This window comes from Rana temporaria, chromosome 8 (genome assembly GCF_905171775.1).
Source record: "Rana temporaria chromosome 8, aRanTem1.1, whole genome shotgun sequence".
Lineage (NCBI taxonomy): Eukaryota > Metazoa > Chordata > Amphibia > Anura > Ranidae > Rana > Rana temporaria.
In genome coordinates this window covers 42882669-42896444 of record NC_053496.1, presented here as the reverse complement: position 1 = coordinate 42896444, position 13776 = coordinate 42882669, and the positions used below count along the sequence as shown (strand labels likewise).

The 13776-nt window shown below is 43.6% G+C and overlaps 1 protein-coding gene across 5 annotated transcripts in view; it reads right to left on the bottom strand.

Annotated features, from left to right (window-relative positions):
• Nucleotides 1-13776, bottom strand: part of SORCS1 (sortilin related VPS10 domain containing receptor 1) — an 834705-nt gene that overhangs the window by 135422 nt on the left and 685507 nt on the right. For all 5 annotated transcript variants that reach the window (XM_040361653.1, XM_040361650.1, XM_040361655.1 and 2 more), the window contains exon 20: nucleotides 1683-1816. In XM_040361653.1, coding sequence (XP_040217587.1) covers nucleotides 1683-1816 — 134 coding nt within the window. The remainder of the gene's footprint in view (nucleotides 1-1682; nucleotides 1817-13776) is intronic.

The window sequence follows — 13776 nt, the reverse complement described above, 5'->3', positions numbered from 1 at the left end:
TGCAGCAGGCTGAGGACCCTGTGGAAGGCTGAGAGAGATTGTGGGAGGCTGGGGGCTCTGAGGGGGCCTCGGGACACTAGGGGCCACTACAGAAGATTGGGGACCACTATGGAAGCTGGGAGGCACTATGGGAGGTTGGAGGGCACTGCGGAGTGCTAGAGGATCTGCAGCAAGTTGGGGGACACAGTGGAAGGCTGGGAAACAATGTAATAGACTGGGAGAAACTGTGGAGGCTGGGGGCTCTAAGGGGGTCTGTGGGCAAAAGGGGTCATGATGGCAGGATGGAGGCCACTATGGAAGCTGGGAAGCACTGTGGGTGGTTGGAGGGCACTGTGGAGTGCTGAAGGGTTTGCAGCAGGCTGGGGGACACCATGGAAGGCTGAGAGACAATGTGGGAGGCTGGGGGCTCTGAGGGGATCTTGGGACACTAGGGGACACTATGGGAGATTGGGGACCACTATGGAAGCTGGGAGGCACTGTGGGAGGTTGGAGGGCACCGTGGAGTGCTACAGGATATGAAGCAAGTTGGGGGACAGGGTGGGAGGCTGGGCAACAATGTGGGAGGCACTGTGGAGGCTGGGGGCTCTAAGGGGTCCTGGGGGCACTAGGGGCCATGATGGCAGGTTGGAGGCCACTATGGAAGCTGGAAACCACTGTGGGAGGTTGGAGGCCACTGCAGAGTGCTGGAGGTTTTGCGGCAGGCTGGGGGACACCGTGGGAGGCTGAGAAAAATGTGGGAGGACGGAGGCTCTGAAGGGGTCTGGGGGCACTAGGGGCCACTATGGAAACTATGGAATCTGGGAGGCACTGTGGGAGGTTGGAGGGTTCTATGGAGTGCTAGAGGGTTTGCAGCAAGTTGGAGGACACAGTGGGAGACTGGGCAACAATTTGGGATGTTGGGGGGCAATGTGGAGGCTGGGGGCCTGGGGGCACAATGGCAGAGTGAAGGCCACTATCGAAGCTGGAAAGCATTGTGGGAGGTTGGAGGGCATTGTGGAGTGCTGGGGGCTCTGCAGCAGGCTGTGGGACACAGTGGGAGGCTGAGAGGGAATTTGGGAGGCTGGGGGCTATGAGGAGATCTGGGGGCACTATGGGAGATTGGGGGACCACTGTGGAAGCTGGGAGGCACTGTGGGAGGTTTGAGGGCACTGTGGGGTGCAGGAGGCTCTGCAGCAGGCTGGGGGGCACAATGCAAGGCTAAGAGGGATTTGGGGGACTGGGGGCTCTGAGGGAGTCTTGGGGCACTAGGGACCACTATGGGAGATCGAAGAACCAGTATGGAAGCTGGTGCTAGAGGGTCTGAGGTAAGCTGGGGAACACAGTGGGAGACTGGGTGACAATGTGGGAGACTGGGAGGCCTGGGGCACTAGGGGCCACTAGGGAGGTTGGGGGTCAGTATGGAAGATGGGAGGCACTCTGGGAGGTCAGGAGATCTGCAGCTTGCTAAAAGCCCAGGGGAAAGGAGGCCACTATGCTGCTCATGCATTTCATGACTGGGAATTTAGATTACAGACAGTCACAGGGCCGATAATAAAGATTCTTATCCCAGTGTAATGATTTTGTGAATTGAGCCTACGGTGTATCAAGAATGCATGTTTTGTCTACAACTTTCGTTTCTGAAAGCCATCTCCAATCTCAGATATTTGTGAGGTACGATTTGTACTCTGCCAAGTTGAATGCACCTCACTGTTGTTCCCCAGCCACCAAACGTAGGTCAGGGTCCCCACATTGCTCGGCCACAGCACCACCGATGCGTTCACCTCTTTGTTCTTCGTGGTGACGAAGGGCAGCATGAGATGTATGTGCTCCAAGGGAGCTGTAGAAAAAGGAGAAAAACATTTTTTTTGTCACATTAATCTTCCATCGATACATGATAAAAACACCACAGCTGGTAGTTAAGACTTGAAATTAGGGCCCAGAATGCAATGTATCAGTGTGAAATGCTACATAACCAGAGAAATGAGCAGAGCTTAAAAAAAGTGTTCAACATGATCACCTTTTATACGCTGCAACATTACCCTCTGCTGGTGGTCCAACAAAATACATGCATGGCTTATTTATTTCATCACAATATGAGTTTTCAGACTGTTCATGGACTTCAAAACAGCATTCTGTGCCAATCCACCACACTTGGTGCAAACCTATTATCCTGTGTAACAACAAGTGTGGATGGACAGATTAATAGGGGAGAAGAAAGGAGAGGAACAGGAGACATAAAGGCACAAAGGAGAAATGAAGGAAGCATTGATAGAAGGAAAGGAACAAAAGAGGGATGCAGCGAGAGGGAAAAATAGATAGAGCAAGAGAGAGAGAGAGAGAGAGAGAGAGAGAGAGAAAGAAGGATGGAGAGAGAGAGGGGGATAGAAAGAAGGGGGCAAAAAGGATAGGGGGGGGTGTCGAGTTACAGGGAAGAGGTAGAGAGGGATACAAAGTGGGAGCAAAGAGTGAGGGAGAGAAGAGGGGTAGAGGTATGAAGAGCAGGAGGGTAGAGTGCGACAAGGATGATGAGAGGAAGGGAAAATAGAGAGAGGGGTGGAGCAAGGGAGGGCAAAAAAAAGAGGGGTGGATAGAGGGAAAGAAAAGGTAGCAAGTGATGGAGAGAATGAGAGAAGAGGGAGCGAGGAGGGAAGGAGAGAGAGAGGTGAAGAGAGGGATGGATCAAGGGAGACGAGAGGGAGAGAGGGATCAAGAAAAAGGGAGAGAGGGATATAGAGGAAAGGGAGAGAGGGATGGAGAGTGGGAGGGAGGAGTAATAGAAGGATGAAGAGAGAGAGAAAAGAGGGGGGATGAAAAGAGGGAGGGGGAAATGGATGAAGAGAGAAATAAAGAAGGGAGAGGCAAATGAAGAGTGGGAGGAAAGAGTAACTGAAGGATGAAGAGAGGGAGAGAAGAGGGAGAGGGGGGGAAAGGGATAAAAAGAGGAAGAGTGAAGGGAGAGGCAGATGGAGAGTTGGAGAGAAGAAAAACAGAAGGACGAGGAAAGGGAGAGAAGAGGGAGAGGGATGGAAAGAGGGAGGGGAAAGGGAGAAAGGGATGGATCAATGGAGGACAAAGGAAGAGGGATGGAGAGAAGGAAAAAAGAGGTAGAGCGAGATGGAGAGATTGAGAGAAGAGGAGGATGAAGAGAGGGAGGAAAGCCATAGATTGGGATGAAGAGTGAGAGGGAAGAGTAAGGGAAGGATGGAGAGAGGGGGTGAAGAGGTAGAGAGATGGTAAAAGAGTGAGAGGGTTATAGAGAGAGAGAGAGGGAGAGACAAAGTGGGAGAGAAGAGAAAGAAGGGAAAGAAAGAGAGATGAAGAAGGCGAGAAGATAGAGAAAGGGGTGAAGAGAGGGAGAGAATAGGCAGAGGAATGAAGAGAGGGAGGATGAAGGAAGAGGGGGTGGAGCAAGAGAGGGCAAAGGAAGAGGGATGGAGAGAGGGAAAAAAAGAAGAGGGAGAGAGGGGTGGTGAGATTGAGAGGAGAAAGATGGGGGGAGAGAGAGGGAGGGGGAGAGAGACAGGGAGCCAGGGAGGAAAAGGGAGAGAGGGGTGAGCAGAAGGAGAGAATAGAAAGAGAGGGATGGAGAGCTAGAGGGAAGAGTAAGAGAAGGATGAAGAGACGGAGAGATTAGGGATGAAGAGAGGGAGGGAAAAGGGAGAGAGGGATGGAGAGTGGAGGGGGAAGGAGAGTGGGAGGGAAGAGTAAGAGAAGGATGAAGAGAGCGAAAGAAGAGGTAGAGAGGGATACGAGATTAAGGGAAGAGGAATATATATATATATATATATATATATATATATATGTGTGTGTGTGTGTGTGTGTGTGAAAGAGAGAGAGAGAGATGAGGAGAGGGAGAGAAGAGGTGGAGAAGTATGGAGAATGGGAGGGAAGAGGAAGAGAGACAAAGCGGGAGAGAAGAAAAATAAAGGGAAGAAAGAGGGATGACAAAATAAAGAAGATAGAGAAAGGGATGAAGAGAGGAAGAGAATAGGCAGAGGAATGGAGAGAGGGAGAGCAAAGGAAGAGGGAGGGCGAGAGGTAAAGAAGAGGTAGAGATGGATGGAGAGGCCAGCAATTCTGTCGATTAGAGTCTATAAGATTTGCCGAAAGATCCTTTTTTGAAGAAGGGGGAAAAAGCAGGCATTTGTTAGCCACTATCGCCAAATACCAGATGCCCTCTGTGTATATATATATATATATATATATATATATATATACCAATTTTGTCAATAACAATATCGTTACAGATAGTCCTTCAATAGTGCACGGTTTTAGGCTATTCTATGAAGATTTTTATGATTCTAAAGTTATATGACTTCTGAAGTATATGACAATCAAGATCTCCATAGATGGCTGAGTAAGGTTACCGTGCCCTGTTTATGGAAAGTAGATAGGAAGTTATTGAATGTCCCTCTAACTTTAGAAGAACTACAGATAGCGGTCTAAACTTTCCCCAACACAAAGTCCCTTGGAAGAGATGGGTTACCCATAGAGGTATAGAGGTATATAACACTTTTGGAGCTATACTCTGGAGTTACTTTCTACAGTAAGGGATCCTAAGGATTTAGGCAGACTTACTCAATCTATGTATGGCGCAATATTTGTGGTGTTATTGAAACTAGGGAAAGATCCAACTATAGCAGACTCACCTTAAAATCTTGGCCAAAGTATTGGCTATTCTTCTGTCTAAAGTTGAATCCAAATTAGTGCATCCAGACCAATCAGGATTTATTCCCGATGGGTTGACCGCTGTGAACATTGATATGGTACATTTGACTATTCAAATTCCACCACATAATGCTGATAATAGAGCTATATTATTGTGGCAGACCCAACCAAGACAAGGGCTTTTGGAGAGGACTAGGAGCAAGCCTCTTACCCACTGACTATGGACATAGGAAATAGGGGGAATCGGCACTGCATGCAGTGATTAGGGCATGCCCAGGCACACCTGGCACACCCCCTGCCCATGCTTATGAATAATGGGCAGTGTACTTTGTGGGTTCGGTGCTGGCCAGTCTGACCTGGAATGAGATCTCTGATTAATCAAAACATTGTCCAGGTGGCTAGTTGTTTAATTAACTTAAAGGAACACTAAAGGTTCGTTTTTTATTAGATCAATTGATTGCTGTAAGCTAGAGCATTTAAATATCACTTACCTCGTTTTTCCTTTTGACCTCCAAAATACAGTAATCCAGGTTTGAAAATGCCATTTCCTGTCACTCCTATTCTTGCTTTCCACCAGCATCTGAGCCGTTTTGCATGGTGGAAAGCAGAATGTGCTCACCCCCTCCCTATGACTACAGCCCTGCGTGAAGATGCTCTCTCATCCCTCACAGGCATAGAGGCTAAGCCTAATGGGAACTGTAGCTCCCATTAGGCCGTGATGTAGCAAGAATGAATGCGCACCGCAAACCAGGAAGTCAGTGAGAATAACGATTCAGGAGTGCTGGAGGTGAATAAAACAGCTCGATTTCGACAGGTATCAAACTAGTTATAATGCAAAACATTACTTTTTACTTTATCAGCTACTGTCGGACTTTAATTTAAGAGGAAAATATTTTTGTCTTTACAACCCCTTTAATGTTTGTAGTATATGTTGGTTGTTGTTCAGCTATGGTAATTATATTCCTGTGTACAGTTTGTATTGTTAAGGTAATATGACCAGGAGGGGAATGTCCTCTTGTGGGGTAAAACTGGTATTAGACATGTGCACTGCCAAAAAATGTGTTAGTTTTAATTTCACTTGCGTTTTGTTTGTTTTTTTGGAAATTTGCAAATTTGAAAATCAGAAAATTCGGAATTGAGTGAACGTAACAAAAAAAATTTAATTTTCGGGTTTTTGAATTTTCGCTTTTATTTTCAGATTTTCATTCTTTTGAATTTTTGGATTTTCATTCTTGTTTTTGGATTTCAGAATTTCAGAATTTTCTAATTAAAAAATTTCAGAAGTTTCGAATTTCAGAATTTTCAAATTTCAGATTTTTTGAAATGTGGAATTTCAGCATTTTAGAAATGTTGAATTTCAGAATTTCCAAAATTTCGAATTTTCAAATTTCCGAATTTCAGATTATTTAAACTTCAAAATTTTCAAAATTTCTCATTTCCAAAATTTCTCATTTCCAAGATTTCTCATTTCCAAGATTTCTTATTTCCAAGATTTCTCATTTCCGAATTTTAGAATTTCTGAATTTTTTAATTTCCGAATGTTCGGAAAAATTTTAAGATTCAAAAATTCGGATGTTTTCGAATTGACGAATTTGCCTAAATTAGTTTAAAAAAAAACTAATTTGGAACTAAACAAATTGGACATAATATTAGCTCTCGATCTGCTCGGAATGGTTTGGAGGACAGGAGGGGCTAGCTGGTGGACAAAAGCACCTAAGCGGGGTGCCCATGTGGTTTTGTTACAATTATCCTTAGATGCCACTAAAGCATGTGATAGTGTGGAGTGGTCCTATTTATGGTGTGTCTTAAAGAAATTTAACTTAGGGGATGAATTTATAACATATAAAATTGGTAAATCAAATCCCTACAACCGCCTTAAAATGAATAATAGCTTCTCAACACTGACTAACGATGTTAAATAGAGGCACTAGACGAGGATGCCCACTATCCCCCCCTATATTTGCCTTGGCTTTGGAACAAGTAGCTGCAGCTATACGTAAAAATGGTCAAATAGTGGGATTCAGGAGAGGTGAGATGGAGGATAACTTGGCATTATATACAGATGATGCTTTGTTATTCTCAGGTGACACACATACAGTGCTGTGAAAAAGTATTTGCCCCCTCCCATGCTGAATCATGAATGAACTGTGATTAACCACAATTTTTTGGAAAGCCGGGTTAAATTCACTTGCCACATGCAGGCCTGATTACTGCCAGACCTGTTGAATCAAGAAATCACATAAATAATTCTCTTGACTAGGGTTCTCATTGTTATTCCTACGAATTAGCCTATATGAGCCAAGGTAGGATAGAGTATTTTTTCTTCTCACCTGGGCTCACAGTTTAAACGGTTTCTAAGCCCTTAGTATTACTGGTCCAGAGCTTCGATTTCTAAGTGCCTGACTCTTTGGCTGCTTTTCTGCTATTTTTGACACACGGAATGTTGCAAATACCTCAGGCGGACTAACCTGGCTACCGATTGCACAGTCTGCGTCTGCGGGAGGCGAAGGGGATGGAAGCCATTAGACAAATCGTTAAAGATGTGTGTAATGTATTGTTGCCTTATATCGGTCATTCTCTTTTGTATACCAACTTGTTTTGGCCTCTAATGTTTGTCCAATCTTTTTGAATATTTTCAATAAGAAATATTTTCAAAAAAAGAATAAAAATGCATATACTGTATGTCTATCTGATTATAAGATTTAAGTATTAAAATATTTGTGAATTTATTAAAAGAAGGAAATAAAAAATAAAATCACATACACAGAAGCTGTCTGACAAAGTGAAGCATGCTAACAGATCACACAAAGCCACACAACATGCCACAATCTAAAAAAATTCAAGAACAGATTAGAAACAAAGTAATGTACATGTATCGGTCTGGGAAGAGAGAGTCAGTGTATAGGATGGGGTGAGCTCTGATTACCAGGGCTGCAGAGTCGGTTTTGAGAATACTTTTGTCCCAGCACTTGTGGCTCCCTACTGCGCATGCGGGAGTCCCGCTGCGCTATCCCACTGGTCTTCTGGGACCTGTGTTTCTCCCAAAAGACAGTGGGGGGGGGCAGAGTAGGTGCCGAACGGTGATCTATGCCCTGAATCTATGCCTGGAAGTGGGGGAAAATACCTGTATTAGACAGGTATCTGCTTCCTCTTCCCCCCTGAAAGGTGCCAAATGTGACACCAGCGGGGGGGGGGGGGGGTGAACTCTGCTTTAAGGGCTCTTTCACACGTCCGTTCAGTTTTTCAGATCAGTTTTTTTTTTCATCAGTTGATCCGTTTTTCCATCAGTTTTTCATCAGTTTTTCGTCCGTTTTTCATCAGTTTTTCATCAGTTTTTGCATCAGTTTTTCCATCCGTTTTTTTATCCATTTTTTTTTTTTTTTTTTTTGGGGGCTTTTTACATAGAAAAACGGATGTTAGCGGAACGGATGATAAACGGATCATCCGTTAACGTCCGTTTTTCGTCCGTTCCGTTTTTTAGACGGAAGAAAAATAGGGTTTTCTTCCGTCCAAAAAAACGGAACTGAACGCAGACGGATGCTAACGGACGTTAGCGGATGCTCATCCGCTAACGGACGCTAGCCCATAGGGAAGCATTGCGGTCCGTTAACGGACGTCCAAAAAACGGACGAACGGAACGGACGTGTGAAAGAGCCCTAAGGGCTCTTTCACACGTCCGTTCAGTTTTTCAGATCAGTTTTTTTTTCATCAGTTGATCCGTTTTTCCATCAGTTTTTCGTCAGTTTTTCATCAGTTTTTGCATCAGTTTTTGCATCAGTTTTTGCATCAGTTTTTGCATCAGTTTTTGCATCAGTTTTTCCATCCGTTTTTTCATCCGTTTTTTTTTTTTTTTTTGGGGGGGGCTTTTTACATAGAAAAACGGATGTTAGCGGAATGGATGATAAACGGATCATCCGTTAACGTCCGTTTTTCGTCCGTTCCGTCTTTTAGACGGAAGAAAAATAGGGTTTTCTTCCGTCCAAAAAAACGGAACTGAACGCAGACGGATGCTAACGGACGTTAGCGGATGCTCATCCGCTAACGGACGCTAGCCCATAGGGAAGCATTGCGGTCCGTTAACGGACGTCCAAAAAACGGACGTCCAAAAAACGGACGAACGGAACGGACGTGTGAAAGAGCCCTAAGGCTTGGTTTTAATCTGGAAAATGTGAGTGATACTTGTTTTATGTTTTATACAAATAAATCCTTTAAAAAAATGGTAAAGCACTATTGCAAGCATTGTTACTTTGCATGTGGGCGATGTGAGTGGAGATCAATGGTAAACAATAAGGAAGGAGCACACCTGAGTTATAAGAAGGAGAAAAATTCAAAGACGCTAATCAGAGGATTGTTTGTGATCTAAGGCGCAGATATTAAGCCTATAAGGTGAGGGCACAACTGGTAAGGGTGACATGAGGATATCTGTATATGCACAGGTGGATTAATGTGAAGATATTACTTTCAATTATATTGATATTGATTGCATTACTGATTGGAATCTATAAGGACACCTTGTGGAATAAGGAGCACAGTACACTTTATTACTAGTCTATGGCAAATGATTTTTGTATTTTTCTAATTTACAGCATAATTATGTTTGTATAACGCTTCATTTCATTTTTAATCATTCGGTCTAGGAAGGGTTTCAAAGCCATTTCTAAGGCTTTGGAACTCCAGTGAACCACGGGGAAAGCCATTATCCACAAATGGAGATAACTTGGAACTGTGGTGAACCTTCCCAGGAGTAACCAGCCTATAAAAATTACTCCAAGAGCACGATGACAACTCATCCAGGAGGTCATAAAAGAACCCAGAACAACATCTAAAAGAACTTCAGCCCTCACTTGCCCCAGATAGATTAGTGTTCATGATTCAACAATAAGAAAGAGACTGGAGAAAAATGGCATCCATGGGATCCAAGGCCAAAGCCACTGCTGACCAAAAGGAACAGAAAAGGCTCATCTCACATTTGCCAAAAAACATCTTGATTATACCCAAGACTTTAGGCAAATATTCTGTGGACTGATGAGACAAAACATTTACTTTTTGGAAGGTGTGTGTCCTGTTACATCTGGCATAAAACTAATACAGCATTTCATAACAAGACCATCGGACCAACAGTCAGACATGGTGGGGGTAGCGTGATGGTCTGGGCTTTGCAGCTTCAGGACCTGGACGACATACCATAATTAATGGAACCATGAATTCTGAGCTCTATCGGAAAATCCTAAAGGAGAAAGTCCGGACATCAGTTCGTGACCTCGGGCTCAAGTGGACTTGGGTTATGCAGCAGGACAATGATCTGAAACACAACAGCAAGTCCACCTCCAAATGGTTCAAACTAGGGTTGTCCCGATACCACTTTTTTGAGACCGAGTACAAGTACCGATACTTTTTTTCAAGTACTCGCCAAAACCGAATACCGATACTTTTTTTATTTGTTACTATTTTTTTTACAGTGATTTTTTTTTTTTAGAGGGGGGGGGTAGCAGATTGTCAGTGTTTTTTTTTGTTTTTTTTATTATTATTATTATTATTATTATATTTTACATTTTTTTTTTAATTATTATTATTATTTATTGCAAAAAAATATTTTCTTTTTTTTAATTAGCCCTGTTGGGGGGGGGGGGGCTTTGGTGCGATATCAGGGATCTTAACAGACCTCTGACATCTCCCCTTTAAGACAGAGAAAGGGACTAAGGACACAGATTCCCCAGTCCCTTTATCTGCAGCCTCAGCTGAAATGAATGGAGAAAAGCTTCTCTCCATTCATAAACTGAAGCATCGTAAACACAGGTTACGATGTTTCAGTTATGTGAATGGACGGAGTCAGTGATCACTGACTCTGTCCATTCGGAAAAGGTAGAAGCCGGGTTTAGCAGCTCCTACCTCCGCTCTCCATCCTGACAAATTGAGGGGGGGGGCACGCAGGGGGAGAAGACATCACGGGGGGAGAGAGGCACGGAGGGGGAGAAGACATCACGGGGGGAGAGCGGCACGGATGGGGAGAAGACATCACCGGGGGAGAGCGGCACGGACGGGGAGAAGACATCACCGGGGGAGATCGGCACGGACGGGGAGAAGACTGGTTGGGCACCCCTGGCATAGAGAGATTAAAAAAAAAACGGTGTAAAAAATAAATAAATAACAAATTAAAGAAATAATAAAGAAAAAATAACCGGAGCAAGGTTTGATCTAGGTCAGTGCCAGGGTTAGTGTGTGGGTCAAGTATGGGTCAAAGGTCAGGGTCAATATATTTTGGGCAGGATTTTTATTTATTTTGTTTTTTAATTAGTATCAGTGTCAGTGTGTTTTAGGTAAGACAAAAAAAGCAAAATGCACACTATTGTTTCTGGGCTGTACTACGGGTACAAACAATAACTAATATACACATACAGTATGTGGTATCACTGCGATCTTCAGGAGTAGGAAAATGTATTGTGGGTTGATTTTTGGTGGTAGGTTATGCTAGTAGCATGAAATATTCAATTACATTTAAAAAATATATATATTGGGCCAGATCCACAAACGAATTACGCCGGCGTATCTATTGATACGCGCGTAATTTTTAAAGTTCCTGCGTCGTATCTTTGTTTTGTATCCACAAAACAAGATACGACTGAATGAGGGATCGATCCGACAGGCGTACGTCTTAGTACGCCGTCGGATCGTAGGTGCATATTTACGCTGGCCGCTAGGTGGCGTTTCCGTCGAATTCCGCGTTGAGTATGCAAATTAGCTAGATACGGCGATCCACGAATGTACATCCAGCCGGCGCATTTTTTTACGTCGTTTGCGTTTCGGCTTTTTCCGGGGTATAGTTACTCCTGCTATATGAGGCGTATCCTATGTTGAGTATGGCTGTCGTTCCCGCGTCAAGTCATTCGCGAATAGGGCTTTGCGTAGAATGACGTCACCGTCGTAAACATTGGGTTGTTCCGGTTTAATTTCGAGCATGCGCACTGGGATACCCCAACGGACGGCGCATTGCGCAGTTGAAAAAAAACTTCATTTACGTCGGGTCAAGACGTATTTACATAAAACACGCCCCCATCACATCCATTTGAATTGCGCGCCCTTACGTCGCCAAAGATACACTACGCCGCCGTAACTTACGGCACGCATTCTTTGAGGATACAAAAAAAAGTAAGTTACGACGGCGTAATGTATCTTAGATACGCTACGCCCAACGGAAATATGCGCCAGGGTACGTGGATCTGGCCCTCTGTGTTTTACTATTGTGGGTCAGTTTTCCTTTGATAATTAAATAATAAATAAATAAATCAGGAGATATCCTTTACCATTTACCACCAAATGAAAGCCCAATTTGTCCTGAAAAAAAACAAGGTATAATCCACCTGGATGCACAAAGTAGTGATGATATGTACGTTTTTTTTTTTTTTACGAACACATGTCAAAGTTGCAAAATTGTGCTTAGGCATTAGGATTTGTTTTACCCTTGGGCATGAAGGGGTTACGACCAAGAGAAGGAATGAGAGAATAAGGCAGTGAGCATGAGAGATGAAAGAGTGAGAGAAGAGAGAACCAAGAGAAAGAAATCAGGAGGACAAGACATAGACAGAGAAAAAAGAGAGAGAAGAGAGAGATACAACAAAGAAGGGGGTAGGAAAAAAGAGGGGAGAAGACACATGGGGCACAATCCTTAGGTCACAGATCTACTTGAGATCCTTTATCATTTTTCAGGATAAACTCTGTATCAAAATGTTCAATTCGTAGAACAATCTATAACAATAGATAATTATTACATTATCCTGTGCACCAGTAATAAAAACTTTAAGCAATAAAGTGATAAAATCACCCTAAGTTAGAATGTGAAAGTGCGCTACTATAAAAAATAAACAATGATATCAAATGTGTGTGTGATACAATGAATTATAATGATAGAGTGATTCAACGATACAATAAAACATTAGTCCAAACAATATTTTGTTGTACGAGTCCAATAGTTCATTAGCAACTGTGAAATCCAGTGACAAAACACAAGCAAATGCAGATGTGTGAAATCCCGTATTCAGTGTTATGCCGCGTACACACCATCGTTTTTCTTGACGTTCAAAAACCCATTGTTTTTCACAACGCGATTCCTCTCCAGCCTGAATTGCCTACACACGTTCATGCAAAAAAATGTCCGACCAAAGCGCGGTGACGTACAACACGTACGGCGGGACTATAAAGAGGAAGTTCCTTTCAAATGGCACCACCCTTTAGGCTGCTTTTGCTGATTCTCGTGTTAGTAAAAGTTTGCTGAGAGACGATTCGTGCTTTTCAGTCCGTTACAGCGTGATGAATGTGCTATATCCATTCTGAACGCTAGTTTTACCAGAACGAGCGCTCCCGTCTCATACTTGATTCTGAGCATGCGCATTGTTTTCCCCTTGCAAAAGCACACACACGACCATTTTTCGCGACGAGAAAAAGACTGACGTGAAACACGACGAGAAAAAAGAGAGCTGGTTTCAATTTTTTTTTTCGTTGAGAAAACTGCTAGGGTGCATACACACGGCCGGTTTTCTCGACCAATATAAAAAATGGCAGTTTTCTCGTCGTGAAAAACAGTTGTGTGTACGAGGCATTAGAAGAAGAGCAAAGTGCATACTGTATATCACTTTAAAATGCAGTACTCAGTGTTGCTGGGGGTGGATGACTGGGGGGCGCAACTATCTGCACCAGTAACACTGAATACTGCATTTTAAAGTGATTTACAGTATGCACTTTTCTCTTCTTCTAACATGTGAATGGCATTTTGTTTTTGGTTTGATCAATAAAAATAGTGGTGAGCACTATAATGGTTTCTATTAGGGTTGTCCCGATACCACTTTTTTAGGACCGAGTACAAGTACCGATACTTTTTTTCAAGTAGTCGCCGATACCGAATACCGATACTTTTTTTAAATGTGTCCCCAAATGCAGCCATGTCCCCCCCATATGCAGCCATGTCCCTCTAGCCATGTCTCTCACATATGCAGCCATGTCCCTCTAGCCATGTCCCTCACATATGCAGCCATGTCCCTCTAGCCATGTCCCTCACATATGCAGCAATGTCCCTCTAGCCATGTCCCTCACATATGCAGCCATGTCCCTCACATATGCAGCCATGTCCCTCACATA